Source organism: Solanum tuberosum, unplaced genomic scaffold, assembly GCF_000226075.1.
Source record: "Solanum tuberosum cultivar DM 1-3 516 R44 unplaced genomic scaffold, SolTub_3.0 scf00173, whole genome shotgun sequence".
Lineage (NCBI taxonomy): Eukaryota > Viridiplantae > Streptophyta > Magnoliopsida > Solanales > Solanaceae > Solanum > Solanum tuberosum.
The window spans coordinates 1005305-1021371 of record NW_006239104.1 but is presented as its reverse complement, the minus strand read 5'-3'; the positions used below and the strand labels follow the sequence as shown (position 1 = coordinate 1021371).

Genomic DNA, 16067 nt, shown 5'->3' with positions numbered 1-16067 from the left:
GTGAAGTACTTGATGATAAATAGGTTTGAAAAGTGAGTCCTATATCCTAAAATACAAAAGGATTGATGATCCAGATCACCAATATATTCTATTAGTAGACAAACTTTTCTTGGGAACTATAGACTATAGGGACCATGCATAGAACAAAAAGAGAAAAATGTTAAAGATCATAAAATCCTAATTAATTAATAGAATTATTATTCATAATAAATAGAAGTAGCTTTCAATAATATTCATGATAATGATACCCCTTAGTTTCATTTCATGTGATGTTGTTTGATTTGATATGTACATTAAGAAATAAAGACTTTTGAAACTTGTGATTTAAAACAAGTTATAGATATTTGTCGAATTATAAATCATCTCATTAAAAATAAAATAAACAGTTAAAAGTTAAATTATTATCAAATATAAAATTGTGTTTTAATTTTTTGAGCTATAAAAAATATAGTGTCAAATAAATTAGGACAATATACATTTAAGAACTCGACACTGGAAAAACAAATTCAAAATTTTAATTTTACTAATTTAACATTTAAAGTTCTTAAAATTAAATTTATTATATTCTACGTATTAGTGAATTTTCATACATAAATTTAGGGTGGCTTAAAAATCGAGCCAAACTCGATAACTAGAACCGAATTGGTTATGAGTAATTGATTTAGTGGTTTCGATAACGATTTTTATTTTTTTTGTTATCGAATTATCGGTTCTTAATGATTTGAGGTTTTTCCTTAATGGGTTAATCGATAATAGTAGATTAATAAATTAATTTTATACCATTCAGTATATAAAACCATGTTCATACTTTTAGTTTTGACTAACTCAAACTCTTGGTTATTCTATAGTATGTCAGTATTTGTTTTTGAGCAAGATGCAGTCTGTCAACGCATACATAAATCATATGTTTTGTCACATTATTACTAAGTAATTTCAATAATTTTTTATGTCAATTTTTAACTATTAAATCAATAATCTAAAGATCAATAATCGATAAATTAATATTTTAATAATTATATAATAATTTAACATATCTTCAAATTAAAAATTATTAAATAAAATCGATAAATTTTAAAATCGAACCAAACTAGCCGATACATACATCAACAAGCTACATCCGCCTCCTACTGGGCATTAACTAGAGCCGCATACAATTTCTCCAACTTTAGGCAAAGCATCAAAGGCTTCTTATTTATTTACTGTCGGCGCTTTTTATTCTACAATTAATAGTTCATTTATTTACTTTCCAAAAGTTAAAGTCTCTAATAACAAGTCAATATTCTCTATTTTCTCCTCCCTTTTTTTTTTTGAAATATTTAATATTTCCTCCGTTCTTATATATTTTTCTCTCTTTCATTTTTACTTATCCATTTTATTAAAAATATATTTTTGCCTTACATATTACTTTTAGCATATTAAAAAAAAAATCATATTTACTTTCAATGTTAATTATTTATTACTCAAACAAATTTGCAAGAAAAATTAAAAGTAAACATCAATTAATATAGGGATAATAGTCTGAAAAATACCCCAACTTTGGTCAGATTTGTTGTTGCGATACTAAACTTTCACGAGGACCTATTACCTCCCTAGACTATTTAATACCGTATTTTAAACATATATATTTGCCCACGTGGACATAAAAAATAATACAAAAATTATAAATAGTAATGTGTCCACATGAGCACATATATACCTTTAAAATACACTATTAAATAGTTAAGGGGGTAAAAAATACGGTATTAATTAATCTAGGAAGGTATTAGGTCCTTATGAAAGTTTAGTATTGCAACAGCAAATTCGACCAAAATTGTAATATTTTTCAGACCCTTATCCCTAATATAGCTATGGTAATAAATTACTTATGTTAATCAGTGTTTCTTAATAGGTGCGCAAAATTCAAATCAAATCTTCCAAGTAAAAGTGAAGGGAATACACATGTAAGAAAAAAATAAAAAATCAAGAGTTTATTTTATTTGAAGTTAAATTGGATTAGATCAACTTAATATTTTAAATAAAAATTAAAAATTATACAAAAAGTATTATAAATTATAATTTATTTTATGTCACTATTATTATCGCAAATGTATATTCTAAATATTAATCAAAATTTAATTTCAAAAAATAAAAATAAAAATTTAAAAATTACCTTATATATATAATATAATTTTTTTACTAAGATATTCAGATGAACTAACCCGACCATACTGAGAAGAGAGATGATAAAGTAAGAAAAAAAACACTGAAAACTTAATATAGAAGTCAAATGGATAATTATTTGATATTAGAATGGCACATCAAAGTTAGAATATAAAGTTGTAAAAGCACAGAAGAGCGTTGAAAAGAAAACAAAAGGAAAGAATAGAACATAAAGCTGTAGTATTATATAGTTGTAAGACGACAAGCATAAATAAGAAGTTACAGACAAGTAACAGTTTTAGAAGGTACCACATCACAGAGATCATGGTGCAGCGAAATGAGATTTTTATTAAATCAGAAATCTTAATTTTGAGTTTTGAATATAAAAAATATTTAATCCGAACAAATTTTATACAAAGAAAATTTAAACTAATTGAACTTTGATAAATCTATAGAGATCAAATAAGAATTAAAAAGAACAACAATTTATGAGCTTACATATATCCCTTTTGGTCTCTTTTTTATCTTCTCTGTTGACTTATTAGTATCAATTTTTTATATTATAGGATTCTCACATTTGATTTTTTTGTTGGCTTGTTCTTTGGTGCTTGATCAGATTCGATTGGCTTTTTTTAGTTTTTTTTTTATTCAATTGGCTTCTCTTTACTCTTAACATGTTTTTTTATTTTATTAAATCAGATAATTAAAAGTAAAAAAATACTTTTAATATAACAGAGAAGTAGAAATAAAAGGAGGAAATAGCTTTTATAGAATTGTAATTTGTAAACTCACTTATAGCCTATAGGTGTTGCTAATGATTAATGAAATTGTAAAATTCACTACCTACTTCAAGAATTAATCAGACGAATCACAAAGTATAATATTTCATAAATTAGCTATTATAGAATTGTAAAATTGTAAATCATTTTAAAATATAATTTACTAATTATTATATACTTTTTTTGTTTCAAATTATATGCGGTGTTTTTATCTTTTTATTTGATTTAAAAACAAAGGGTATTTAACAAAATCAAGAAGACGTTAATTTTTTCTTCTTTCAATTTTACTCTTATTTGGATAAGTGAAATTTTTACATAAATAATAAACCATTAAATAACTAAAATAATACTTCAGGTTAGTTAAACAAAAAATGTAGTAATATTTAAAAATACATTTTTGAATTTTTTAGAATAAGAAATACTTCTTAAAAATAAACAAAATTTAAAATCTTGGCCCAGACTATAATGGACTAATGGTAGGTAAAATTTCTTAGTATGTTCCTTTGCCTTTTAATTATGACTGGCGATCAAAATTTCATAGAAGCTACGAAACAACAATTAAAAAAATTTAAAATACACGACCCCCCATGCATTAATCATCAATAAAGCTTTCATTTTCTTTCAATATTTTGGTGTTACATACTCCATAAAATCTTAATTGTGCTAGTCCAATATTTTGGATAATTGACTATCAAGTCCTTATCCTAGCTAGCCATATTTCCTCCTTATTTTATTATCTCATAGAGTATTTATTATTATATATTGAATAATAACCACCTTATTGTAGAGTTGTAAACACGTTAGTCGTTACTCCATTCTACAAACACCTAAATTGACTGCCAAATATTTAGCACTTCTCTAACGACGAAAATCATTATTAAGTGTGTCCAAGAATAATAATTTGTAATTGTCAAAATAAAATAAAAAAATATTGTGCTATTTGGGGTTTAAAGTCAGAACTCCTTCATTCAAATAAACATCCACTATCATTGCGCAAAAGACATATCTTTTGTCAAGAATGTCCAGCTTTAAATATATATTCTTTAAATATATATATATATATAATTTTCTGATAAAGGGTGTCTAATTGGACACTCTTAAATGGCTATAGCTACGCCCTTGTCTCCAACAGTTACACAGTCCAACACGTAACAAAATTAACGTACAAATTAATGTCATTAGTGAGAGCGAAAATCACGCAAGACATTATCTGGATTTTAGCTTAAAAATCATCTCTCCCTCACATTTGTATATATATTCCATTGCACTTTTATTACTCTTTAAGTTTTGTAACCAAGAACTCTGGAACTATCAAACATGTTATTTCTTGCATTTTCATTAACATTATGGAGAATAGACTTAATCAATTTCATTACTTCTATACTATTATTTGTTTTCATTCATTATTTTCATCATGTTTAATATGATTTTTTTTTATATATATAAACCCATTTATTGTTTGATCATATCAATCTGCGTGTTTTTAAGCCACGTAAACAAATTAAGTTGTACCAATATTTAAGTGTAAACAATATGCATGTAGTACTACTCCTACTTTCTAATAACTGTTCAACTGTACGTCAAACGAAAAATGAAAAAGAGAATTAGTTGAACTATAATACTAATTGTGTTTTCATATGAGTATCTAATCAAATAGTATTAGACAATAAAATTAGCAAAAAAACAACTTATATAAAAGAGAAAGACGACGTACCAAAAGGCTCATAAGCTAAAGAGGCAGGCCTACTCCACCTCTGTTTATTATGTGGGCGCCATATTCAATTCGCTTACCTACTCAACTCCAGTCTTCTTTCCTTTCAACTAACTAAAATTTGGAATTTCCGTACCATCTTTCCACTAACGTTGTTTTGTTCTCACTCTAACCTCCTCCCATTCACCTCACCTCCAACCTCCCTTCACGTTCGATATTGATATTAGAGTCCGATTAATTTGAATTCATTTTACATAAAGTCTTATTTGAGATGAAACATTCTTTATTAAGATTTTTTTCATACTCAAAGCTTGAATTTGAGATATCTAGTTAAGAAACAGACGTATTCACTACATCATATCCTTTGATGGTCAACTAATAAAAGATAATTTTTACATATATCAACTATATTTATATATTAAAATTTTCTCAAGGGATGTGTAAGATATCAACATTCAACACGAGCCAAGTAATATGAAAATAGACGGAGTAGTTCATTCGTCCACTATATTAAAAGAAAATGTTCATTTTTACTTGGCTAGTTTAGAAAATTAAAAGATAATTTATCACTTGATTCATAATTTATCTTCATTATTAACTATAATTATTTTTCAATATATTTCCAAAAATATTATAAGCACATATATAAAAAAATTACTATAAAAAATTATTTGTTTAAATCTTAAAATTTAAAAGATGTTACATTAATAAAATAATAAAATAGTCATTTTATTTATCTTAAAAATTAAAATGTTAGATCTAAGTCCCCAACCTCGAACCAAACCCACATTAAAACCTCTCCATTCACAAACACAAGACACAACATGCCTTCTCTACTTTTATCTGTTTCCTCTTAAATATCTCCTCTCTCTTTCTGATCACCTTATTTATTACCTCCCTTATTCCACCTCCATTTTCCTCCTCAAATCTAGACAAAATGTCCGCCTTTTTCCCTCAGTCTCCGCCTCTCCCAATGCCTTTCACCGCCACCGTCAACGGCGGAGCTATTCCCAACACCGCCATGACTCAACCTATTGATAACACTGCCGTTATCAATGATCAAACTCCTTCATCATCATCATCGTCTTCCTCTTCGTCGTTCATTATTGTCGTTATTGTGATTGCCTCTGCTATTATCGTTTCTGCTTCTATATACCTCATCCTTCGCCTTCTCTCCCGGCGGTTCCACCGCTCCTTCCGTACATACGCCACCGCCGATGATGTAGTATCGCATTCTGCTGCTGCTGCGGCAGCGGTTACCAGAAACCGTTGTTTGGAGAATCAACGGAGTTCGGAAGATGAGAAATTACTTGAATCGTTACCGCTTTTTTGTTTCCGTTCTGTTACTGGAAATTTAACTGGCGTGGATTGTGCTGTTTGTTTATCGAAATTTGAGCCGGACGATCAGTTACGTCTGCTTCCGCTGTGTTTACACGCGTTCCACAGCGGTTGTATAGACGCGTGGCTTGTAACAAACCAAACTTGTCCTCTCTGCAGGTCTCCTGTGTATCCTACGGACGCAGATGTGCTAAGTAAAGTGTTAGCGGCGGAAAACAACGACGCTCGCGCCGGGAATAATGAGCTACGGAATAGTGGTAGTTTTCGGATTGAGTTCGGTAGTGTAAGTCGCCGACGTGGCGGTTCCGATTCACTCAGTGGTGATGGTCAGAGATCGTACTCGATTGGCTCGTTCGAGTATATTGTGGATGACGGTTACGAACTTTCAGCTGGCTCTATTCACCAAAGAGGTGCTTCTGAATGCACCGACAAGGAATCGATAGGAGTACCGATACCGGCGCCTCCTGGAGAAAGCATAGCTTCGGATGTTTCCGGTGGTGGACGGAGTTGGCTTAGGGACTATGTTGATAGAATCGCTTCACTTTCTCTCTCATCTCGCTCAGTGTCATTTCGGAGCTCCGGAAGGTTTTTCAACGGAAGTAGCCGGCGGAGCGACACCGTCGTTCCCATTGACGATTTGGAAGCTGGCCGGGTTGGGGAGGAGATTAGCGAATTGTTTCGCTGGCTCTCAGGGGTATGAATTTGTATATTCGTTTGCATTACAGGGGCAAAATTGTCTTTTAGTATACTCTCTTGATATACACTAAAAAGGTGGGAAAAAAAACATCAAAGATTTGCTATTTCCACTCCAATATCCATTATTTTTGTGAGTGGATTTTAGCAACCAAAAAAATTAGTGTGTACATAGTAGAAACAATTTAACCCATTTTTTACTTTTTTTTTGTTTTACATTTTTCTTTTTTTAATCTAGGTTAAAGCATGTCCATGAATGGTAATGATTCTATTCTTTACGAGGATTTGAAAAAATCACAAGTCAAAATAGCACTATTGTTGGAGTGATTATTGGGATTGAATAGCTAGCGATGAGTTGGTTGGGGTTTTAAATGAAATCATATAAAAAAACTAGTGTTCTCATTAATATCTCAACTTGGTTGGAACTTAACTTGTTCAATTGGTATTGGATCTTTTATATTCTTACTTAATAATAATACATCATTAGTAAAGATATGGTCAAAGTTTCATATGTAAGGATATGAATTGGTGGTTAGTTAACCAAAAATCCAAGCAAATAAGCTAACCTTGTGTCAACGAACTATAGGGGGACGAATCCATTATCCTCTTGGAGTCGATTATTATGTGTTTATAGATGGAGGTATGAGACAAAAAGGGGTCAAGTCCCAGGCTATAAATGGTGAGAGTAATAAGAGTATGGCCCCCATTTAGCTGTAAAAAAAATGTTGGTCCTATAATTTTTCTACTTTAATATTTTGATAGACCCTCCTGGCCTCTTCTCCTACCCCTAACAAGAAGGACCCAACGTGGCCATAAAAGAAATAAAACAATTAATTGTTCTCTTGTTAGCGTACGTTTTCTGCATATTTACCTAAAGTAACAACTATTTTTTGGGGGGTTGACCGTTTAGTTGTGGGTAGAGAAAGATCTATAATTTTAAATTAGTGGATACAAAGTAGCATTACCACATAATATTTCTTCATTTCAACAATGATATTCAATTAGCGTCTAAAATATATTTACATAATCAAATTATTTAAACGGTAATAGCAAGAACTGATCTAACATATTATAACATATCAAATTACACATTAAATAAGTTAGCAGATTTTTTTGAATCAGATTTATTTTCAAATACTCCTATCTGTTTAATCAAAGTCTCTAAATATTTTACGTTTCCTAAAACAGCTCAAACTAGATTTTGAGTTTTTGAGACTATCACTTCCGAAACTTCATATTATTTTCAAGTAAAATACATATTTAAATATAACTTTTTTAACTCAAATTTTCTAATTACAATTTTTAACTATAAAATCTATGATCAAACGAGAGCAAAGTTTAAGTTGGGGGAAGGACTTGACTTGAGACGCCCAAGGGTATGAAAACTATTCTTATATGGCAGCAAGTTGTTTATAGTTTTGACATTCTTTTGTCAACGTATGTATGTACAAAATAGTTGTGCAAACATGGAGGTGAATTCTCCAATATTAGGTTATAGATCAATTATTTTTGTCCCAAAGTCCTTATCATTAATTAATTAAGATTTCAAACTAGGATTCTTTGACGTGCCCTGTCATGCACACATATTTTATCCTATCTTACTAGGTAATGACATGTACGTGTTTTAAGATTTTACTCTTCCTATTATTTATATTTATACAAGGAAATTCATTGACCACCAAGCTTCTTCAAGATATTATGTCATCCCATATGTGTAATATAATTTCTCATGTTTGATGTTCGTAGTCTATTTATTAGAGTCTCTATTAAATTCGAATCACACATTGTAGGGTTCATTATAGGATGATGCTCCTAACATGATTTTCTTTTTCATACCCTAGACTCGAACTCGAGACATCTAGTTAAAGATGAAGCAATCCGGCGGTGGTACCACAACCATGTTGGTTGATATATACTTCTTTGACTATTCACCTTAATTACGAGAACAATTTAAACACTTGTACCTACGCCGTTTGCCTCAATTGCTCTCTTCAACTATTTTACCAAAGACAAGAAAACTTGCAAATATTTTATCTAAAATTATATTCTATAAAAATTAAATTTGATACTCAAATCTTTCTCTAGTCTCATGTTACTCCTATTGAACTTTTAGATTAAGGGTGTGTTTGGTACGAAGGAAAACATTTTCCGGAAAATGTTTTCCTTCGTACCAAACACACCCTTAATCTAAAAGTTCAATAGGAGTAACATGAGACTAGAGAAAGATTTGAGTATCAAATTTAATTTTTATAGAATATAATTTTAGATAAAATATTTGCAAGTTTTCTTGTCTTTGGTAAAATAGTTGAAGAGAGCAATTGAGGCAAACGGCGTAGGTACAAGTGTTTAAATTGTTCTCGTAATTAAGGTGAATAGTCAAAGAAGTATATATCAACCAACATGGTTGTGGTACCACCGCCGGATTGCTTCATCTTTAACTAGATGTCTCGAGTTCGAGTCTAGGGTATGAAAAAGAAAATCATGTTAGGAGCATCATCCTATAATGAACCCTACAATGTGTGATTCGAATTTAATAGAGACTCTAATAAATAGACTACGAACATCAAACATGAGAAATTATATTACACATATGGGATGACATAATATCTTGAAGAAGCTTGGTGGTCAATGAATTTCCTTGTATAAATATAAATAATAGGAAGAGTAAAATCTTAAAACACGTACATGTCATTACCTAGTAAGATAGGATAAAATATGTGTGCATGACAGGGCACGTCAAAGAATCCTAGTTTGAAATCTTAATTAATTAATGATAAGGACTTTGGGACAAAAATAATTGATCTATAACCTAATATTGGAGAATTCACCTCCATGTTTGCACAACTATTTTGTACATACATACGTTGACAAAAGAATGTCAAAACTATAAACAACTTGCTGCCATATAAGAATAGTTTTCATACCCTTGGGCGTCTCAAGTCAAGTCCTTCCCCCAACTTAAACTTTGCTCTCGTTTGATCATAGATTTTATAGTTAAAAATTGTAATTAGAAAATTTGAGTTAAAAAAGTTATATTTAAATATGTATTTTACTTGAAAATAATATGAAGTTTCGGAAGTGATAGTCTCAAAAACTCAAAATCTAGTTTGAGCTGTTTTAGGAAACGTAAAATATTTAGAGACTTTGATTAAACAGATAGGAGTATTTGAAAATAAATCTGATTCAAAAAAATCTGCTAACTTATTTAATGTGTAATTTGATATGTTATAATATGTTAGATCAGTTCTTGCTATTACCGTTTAAATAATTTGATTATGTAAATATATTTTAGACGCTAATTGAATATCATTGTTGAAATGAAGAAATATTATGTGGTAATGCTACTTTGTATCCACTAATTTAAAATTATAGATCTTTCTCTACCCACAACTAAACGGTCAACCCCCCAAAAAATAGTTGTTACTTTAGGTAAATATGCAGAAAACGTACGCTAACAAGAGAACAATTAATTGTTTTATTTCTTTTATGGAAAAAAATTTAAGTTTGTTTTTAAAAAGTATTTTCTACTCTAGTAAAAATAAAAGATATTTCTCAAAAATATTTTTCATTCATAAATCAAACACTAAAAATCTTTTCCGGAAAATATTTTCTAATCACCAACCAAACATGAGAAAATAAGTCAAAAATCAACTTGTTTTCCAAGAAAACATTTTCTAGGAAAACATTTTCCATGGAAAACATTTTCCTTCATACCAAACACACCCTAAGTGGAGTTATTATAATATGATCAACATCTCAAATGGAGCGACATGAATATTGATAATTCGTCATACAACAAACACAACTTGCTTCTAATTGAGACATAATTATAGCTATTATTAATTGTTGTTGTGAGTCGTCTTTATTAAAATTAAAATAATATAGAATTCATGGTAAATGCTTGAAGTTTCTATCCTATTTTTAACAAATGCATAATTGCATACAAGTAAAAAAAAAAAGTTAGCAGTCTGATACACTAAGCTCCTGCTATGCCTAGAATTTAGGAAAAAATCGGATCACAAGGGTCTATTGTATGCAGCCTTATCCTAAAAAATTTACGGAAAATTATTTTCACAACTCGAATTCGTGATCTCCCGATTAAAATTATAAGACAAGTCATGGTTCCAAGAAAACATATTGGAATATTTCCTAACATGAATATTGCTTTTTTAGTTGGTACATTAGCTCATATACTTGTGTGATGAAAAAGGGCAAAAAGAGACGAGAACAAAAGATAAAAACAGTTGATCAAACAAAAATAAAGCAAGGGGGCAACAAGAAGATGCTTTAAGAATGATTAATACTTGTAGTAGTAGAAGAAGAATATTTTTTCAGTTAAATTTTGAGGTCACTTGTTTCATGATTTAGAGAAATAAAAAACATAAATATAGTTGATCTAATCCAACAAAATAAAAAGTAGCAACTTTTCCCGATATTGTCTTTAGTACTAATTCTACTAAATATATTTACTTGTCATGCACGCAGTCAAAGAATCTCTTTCAAAATAAAAATTAATGCGTGGATAAATTAAAGGACTCAAAAATGCAGCCAAATCTAAAGCAAACATTCGTCCACCAACTTTTTCTTTGTCAAAAAATAATTAATTAAAAATCTGTTCTTTTGAATTTTATGTATTTTTTTCCTCTTTTCTAAATTTTTATTTAGGGGCTAGATAGATAGAATAGAAGAAAAACTCGTTTTTTTAGTGTTGATACACAAGTTAAACATGTCATCTTCCTGTTGATCAGGTGAATCGAAATTATCTTCCTATTGATTTGTTCACCTAGTCAAGTGCAAAGAATCATGCAACGTCTCATGTTGGTCTCTTTGTGTGTGTCATGACTAATGATTATACTGTGCGTTGATTTGTTACTTTGGCGCAAACTTGTATATATGTTAAATTCATAAGTCAATTATTAACATTAAAGACGTTCTAGAATTTGAAACTCAAAGTTCAAATTTTGAATCTGGTTTTGTCAACTGCTAACCCACACCCAAGGGTGCTATGTGGGATTATAATGATATTGTTAGTTAATTTGTTGTTTATAGAAGTTTCTTTAAAAGGACAAGTGTTAATTTGAGGTTAGTAGAGGTAAATTAGCTAGAAATTGTACGTGTATTGGATTAAGTCAACCTTAATCTCCCTAAGGTAAAATAGTCATCCAACATATTGCGTCTTGTCTATGCACAGTGACACCAATATTAGGTGGGGAAAAAAGAAAAAAAAAAATAGTGACCCCAAATATTTTCAAGAAATATGCTGAAAAGTATGTATTATTTGCCAAATGGTTTCCGCTTTGAGTGCCTTCTGGCCAATGATTTTGTTTTGTTGGTTTTGGTAAGACCAACTATGTATGTGTACTTCACCAAATCTTTCATTTCATTGTGATCAGGTGGCTCCATATTTCTCTATAGTAATTACTTTTGGTCATACAGAAATATATATTTATTTTAAGAGGTTGAGATAGCTTAAACGTAAACGATATGGACAATGTGAATTCATATAGCAACCTGTCACATAAGTATACTCTTATCAGTTAACTGACTTGTGATTGAGGCATAGTCATTGTTATTGTATATTTTCTCTAAGTCACTCGGTCACATAAGTATACTGTTATCATCATACATGACAATTTGCATATAGGCCAAGAGATGTTAGGACTTATTAAGTCCAAGTCCCACCAGAGGATTTTCTAATTGATGATAAACAGAACATTTAGATGTATAATATTCTGAAATTCACTAGCATGACTATAGGGATCATAAGAGAAAAGGCAATTACTACATATGTAGGGACTTCAACTGGTATTGATTTGAACTTCTTTGCTCAATGTTCAAAGCTTGGATTTATATCTTTATCACAACATGGCAATAGAAATTATGTTAAGGTCATATGTGTTGCGTGCAGTGTAATGGATGTATAAAACACATGCACAAACTGTTACACATATTCATGTTCCCTCTTTGCTGGCTGTGGTTAGGTTGATGTCAATAACAAGCAAATTCCTGGTTATGAGAAATTTAAAATGAATCATGAATGGATGCTCAAGATTGATTCAGCAAAATGAGAGACAAAATTTTAGTTGAGTAGAGATATATAGTAATATCAGAGAAGTTTGAGAAGGAATTCTTGAAAGAAGATAACACAGAGCAGAACCAAAATCCCAATTTTGTTCGATAAAAGACCTTTGTCTCTATGTGCTCTGCTGCAAGGGAAGCTGGTTCCACTATAGCATCCTTTCTTCTGCTTAATCCCTTCACCAAGATCATCAAGTACGAATGTGGTGTTTCTCTGGCTACTACTAAACAAAATGCACCATAAGTAAGGTCCTTTGTGCTTGTGAGCTTTGATAATCCCCACTCCAACTTCAGTATAAGTTTTGTTCCTCAAAAGAGAAAGAGTTCTTTTGTCATGAACAAGTACATTTGAGAAGGCTTCCAATGGCTCGAGATACTTTGGTTGACAGCCGAGAATGTGACCAGATATGGTCCCAAAAGTGGGTAGCTCAACGCCACAGTTTGGAGCAAAAATTTCGGTGAAGTCATCTTCAGAAGGGTGACAATTTACACTGTTGTTTGAACTGCAGTTCCCCATGCATTCCTCTGCATATTGCAAGGCTATGCACCCAAGTCCAGGACTGTTGCTAAGTTGAGGAAGCTTTTGATCAGTTCTGTTCTTGTTAATGATATCAACAAGGTCATTTGCAGAATTTCCTGTAGCACTCAGCACAGCAAACAATGAGGTGCTGGTTTAAAGAAAGGGTACTAAATTCAATTGTTCCTTTAAATTCATCAATTGCAAAACAATGCTATTTCGAAGTTCGAAGACAATATACTTAAGCTAGAAAACTTTGCTCAACTCCCTGCTAATTTAGTTCTGTAGGTTATAGATGTTCCTCCGAAACTTATGTTTCTAGAACCTGATCACTCAATGCTATATATAGTAATTAATCACCCCCAGCTCTCAAGACCCATCGGGAGGTGTCAGATCTACAGGTTGACACTTGACCCTTTTTATGTCATTTGTTTCTAAAAATATTCATGTTGTATTCCTTCATCTATCCAAAGAGGCAATGTGGTTGTAGTAGCCCTTGTTTTTAACTAATATCAGATGATAAGTTCTTACAGCCACCAATACCCTCCAAGCTTAAACTTCAGACACTGGCCAAGTCTATTCTTCTTCATTTTCCTCTTTACAACTCTTCCTTTGGAATACGACTTCTCTAAATATCGATTTCATATCCCTTATGTATCTTGTTCATTCCTTAGAGGAATTGCAATTTTGGCTCCTTACTCGTAAACTTGGGTATTGCATTAGTGATCTCGGTCTAAAACTGAACTAAATTCTTCCTTTAGCTTCTTTTCTTCTCCACTTTTTAGATAAATGGGTATTTCAGCTTCATATTACTAGGATCACTTAAAATTCCAGCTAAGAACATGAGGGAAGACAAACAAAAGGACATAAGAGGATGAAACGTCTAAATGATGGAGGACTCAGGAAGTAAACAAAGGACTCTCCAGCATGAATGTAAGAGTGGACTAACAATCTATCTAACTAGCTCTTCTACCAGCTTACATTTTCATCAGTTATTTCAAATTGTTACAAGGTAAAGAATTAGACATATTGAGTGGCTTTTAGGACACGGGTACTAAAAAACTAAGTAGACCCTCTATTATTCAAATCCATTTCATTTACTCAACATTCCTCCTCGAGTGTTCTTAAGGATCTCAGAGTATGTTAGACAAGCCATAAAAAAAAAAAGATTAAAGCCAGGTATTCACAGTCAGAAAACTTGAGAATGCTGAATATAATAAATAAGATTGTGGAAGGAACAAAGACATAGTGCATCAAAGCCAGGCGGATTGTGTCCTTGATTTAATCAAATGAACGTGGTCGATTCACAAAAAGGAAGCTCGATAAGCATCAGGCAGCCTGTGACTCCATATGGGAGAAGGGGACAAAACCGTATTGTCTGAGTGAGTGAGCCAGTGCCTACCAAGTAAAAGTTTCTTGAAGAACACTAAAGTAATCCAAAAATCATATATAGTAAGCAAACTGTAGCAAGTGCTAAATGAAGCCAGGACTGTGACACAATTCTGTTCTGAGGGAGGGCAAGGGCAACTTCTTGCTACTAATTTCATAGTTAAAATTTTTTATTTTTCTAAAGAAAATTACACTTAGCATGTCCCTCCAACTTTCTTCTTCTTAATATGTTTAATTCATGAGCAATTTGAATCAGCTCCAAATTTTAAAGAATCTGGTTCCACCTGTGGTTACAAGTTAAGATCTATATGGGTTCAATGGGAACAAGTGGATATTGGTACCCATTACATCCAGTCCATAAAGCCAATTATAGGCTTGGCTTCATATATTACTATATCAACACTAGGAAACTAGAGTACCAGTTTAAGCTTCATCTTCTTTCTATGGACATGGATTCTTACAACACCAAAGACCTTTCTTACTACAAGAATGCAAGTATTATAAATATGGAAATTTGTCTAGTAAAGCGCTAAAACATTAACTGAGATCAACTAGTCAAAACCCAACTGGAAATAAGTGTAGTAATGCTAAAACATCAACTAAAATCAACAAAAGCAAAACCTTGAATCTAGAGCCTAACAATGCCACACCCCTTCCTCCCTCAACATATAGTCCCTTTTTCAGCAATATAACATTTTTCATCAAATCCCTTCACTGTAAAAACAAAAAAACAGTTCTCACAAGGACTGACTAATTAGCCATTTTAGACTATGAAGATAACTCATCCAAAGATGAGTTTTTTAGAGCATAAACTTTTTAGACCACCAGATAGTTGGAAACAGAATACACTCCAAGTAAAATTGCCAAATGCCAAAAATAACCAAGAAAATAAAAGGAATGGGAGTTTACCATGGTGCTTGGAGGAAACAAGAACAGCCATGAGGAGACTCCAAAGAGCAAAATACTGAAAGCAGCAAAGCTTCTTCACCATCATTACAACCCAAAAATGTGAGCTTGAGAAAAAAGGGGATAAAAAGGAAAAAGTAGGAAACTTTCTGAGATGGGTGTTGGCCTATTACAATGTAGACAGGGTTAGTGTAGTATGGAGAGTGAAAAAAGGGTTCTTTCTTGGTGGAAACATAAAAAAGGGATGATTAGCAAGAAAGTGTAGAAATGATTGAGTTTGTTGCAGAGATTAAGGAGAAAGGAAGACAGTGGTGGTCCCAAGTAGCTGTTGTTTGATTTCTGTATTAGAGCAAAATTATGAGAAAATTCATTGTCCCCACCCACCACTTCATCCATAAGAATGTTTGTTAATAGTGATGACTAACATGCTTGATTACAAAGTAGTTAATAGACACCTTATTATTCTAGTAAGTTAATTTTTAATGTAATTTACTATAGTGAATCAGATGTAAATGAA

General features: G+C 31.4%; 2 protein-coding genes across 2 annotated transcripts; one reads left to right on the top strand and one right to left on the bottom strand.

Annotated features, from left to right (window-relative positions):
* Positions 1 to 5431: 5431 nt before the first annotated feature.
* Positions 5432 to 7040, top strand: LOC102587185 (E3 ubiquitin-protein ligase ATL4). Its single transcript, XM_006354579.2, has one exon. It carries the CDS (start codon positions 5567 to 5569, stop codon positions 6665 to 6667), a length of 1101 nt encoding a protein of 366 aa, XP_006354641.1. The 5' UTR covers positions 5432 to 5566; the 3' UTR covers positions 6668 to 7040.
* Positions 7041 to 12680: 5640 nt separating this feature from the next.
* Positions 12681 to 15921, bottom strand: LOC102586844 (uncharacterized). The gene is made up of 2 exons (XM_006354578.2): positions 15554 to 15921; positions 12681 to 13374 (listed from the first exon to the last, which is right to left on the bottom strand). The coding sequence occupies exons 1-2, from the start codon at positions 15636 to 15638 to the stop codon at positions 12767 to 12769; spliced, it is 693 nt and encodes a 230-aa protein (XP_006354640.1). The 5' UTR covers positions 15639 to 15921; the 3' UTR covers positions 12681 to 12766.
* Positions 15922 to 16067: the final 146 nt, after the last annotated feature.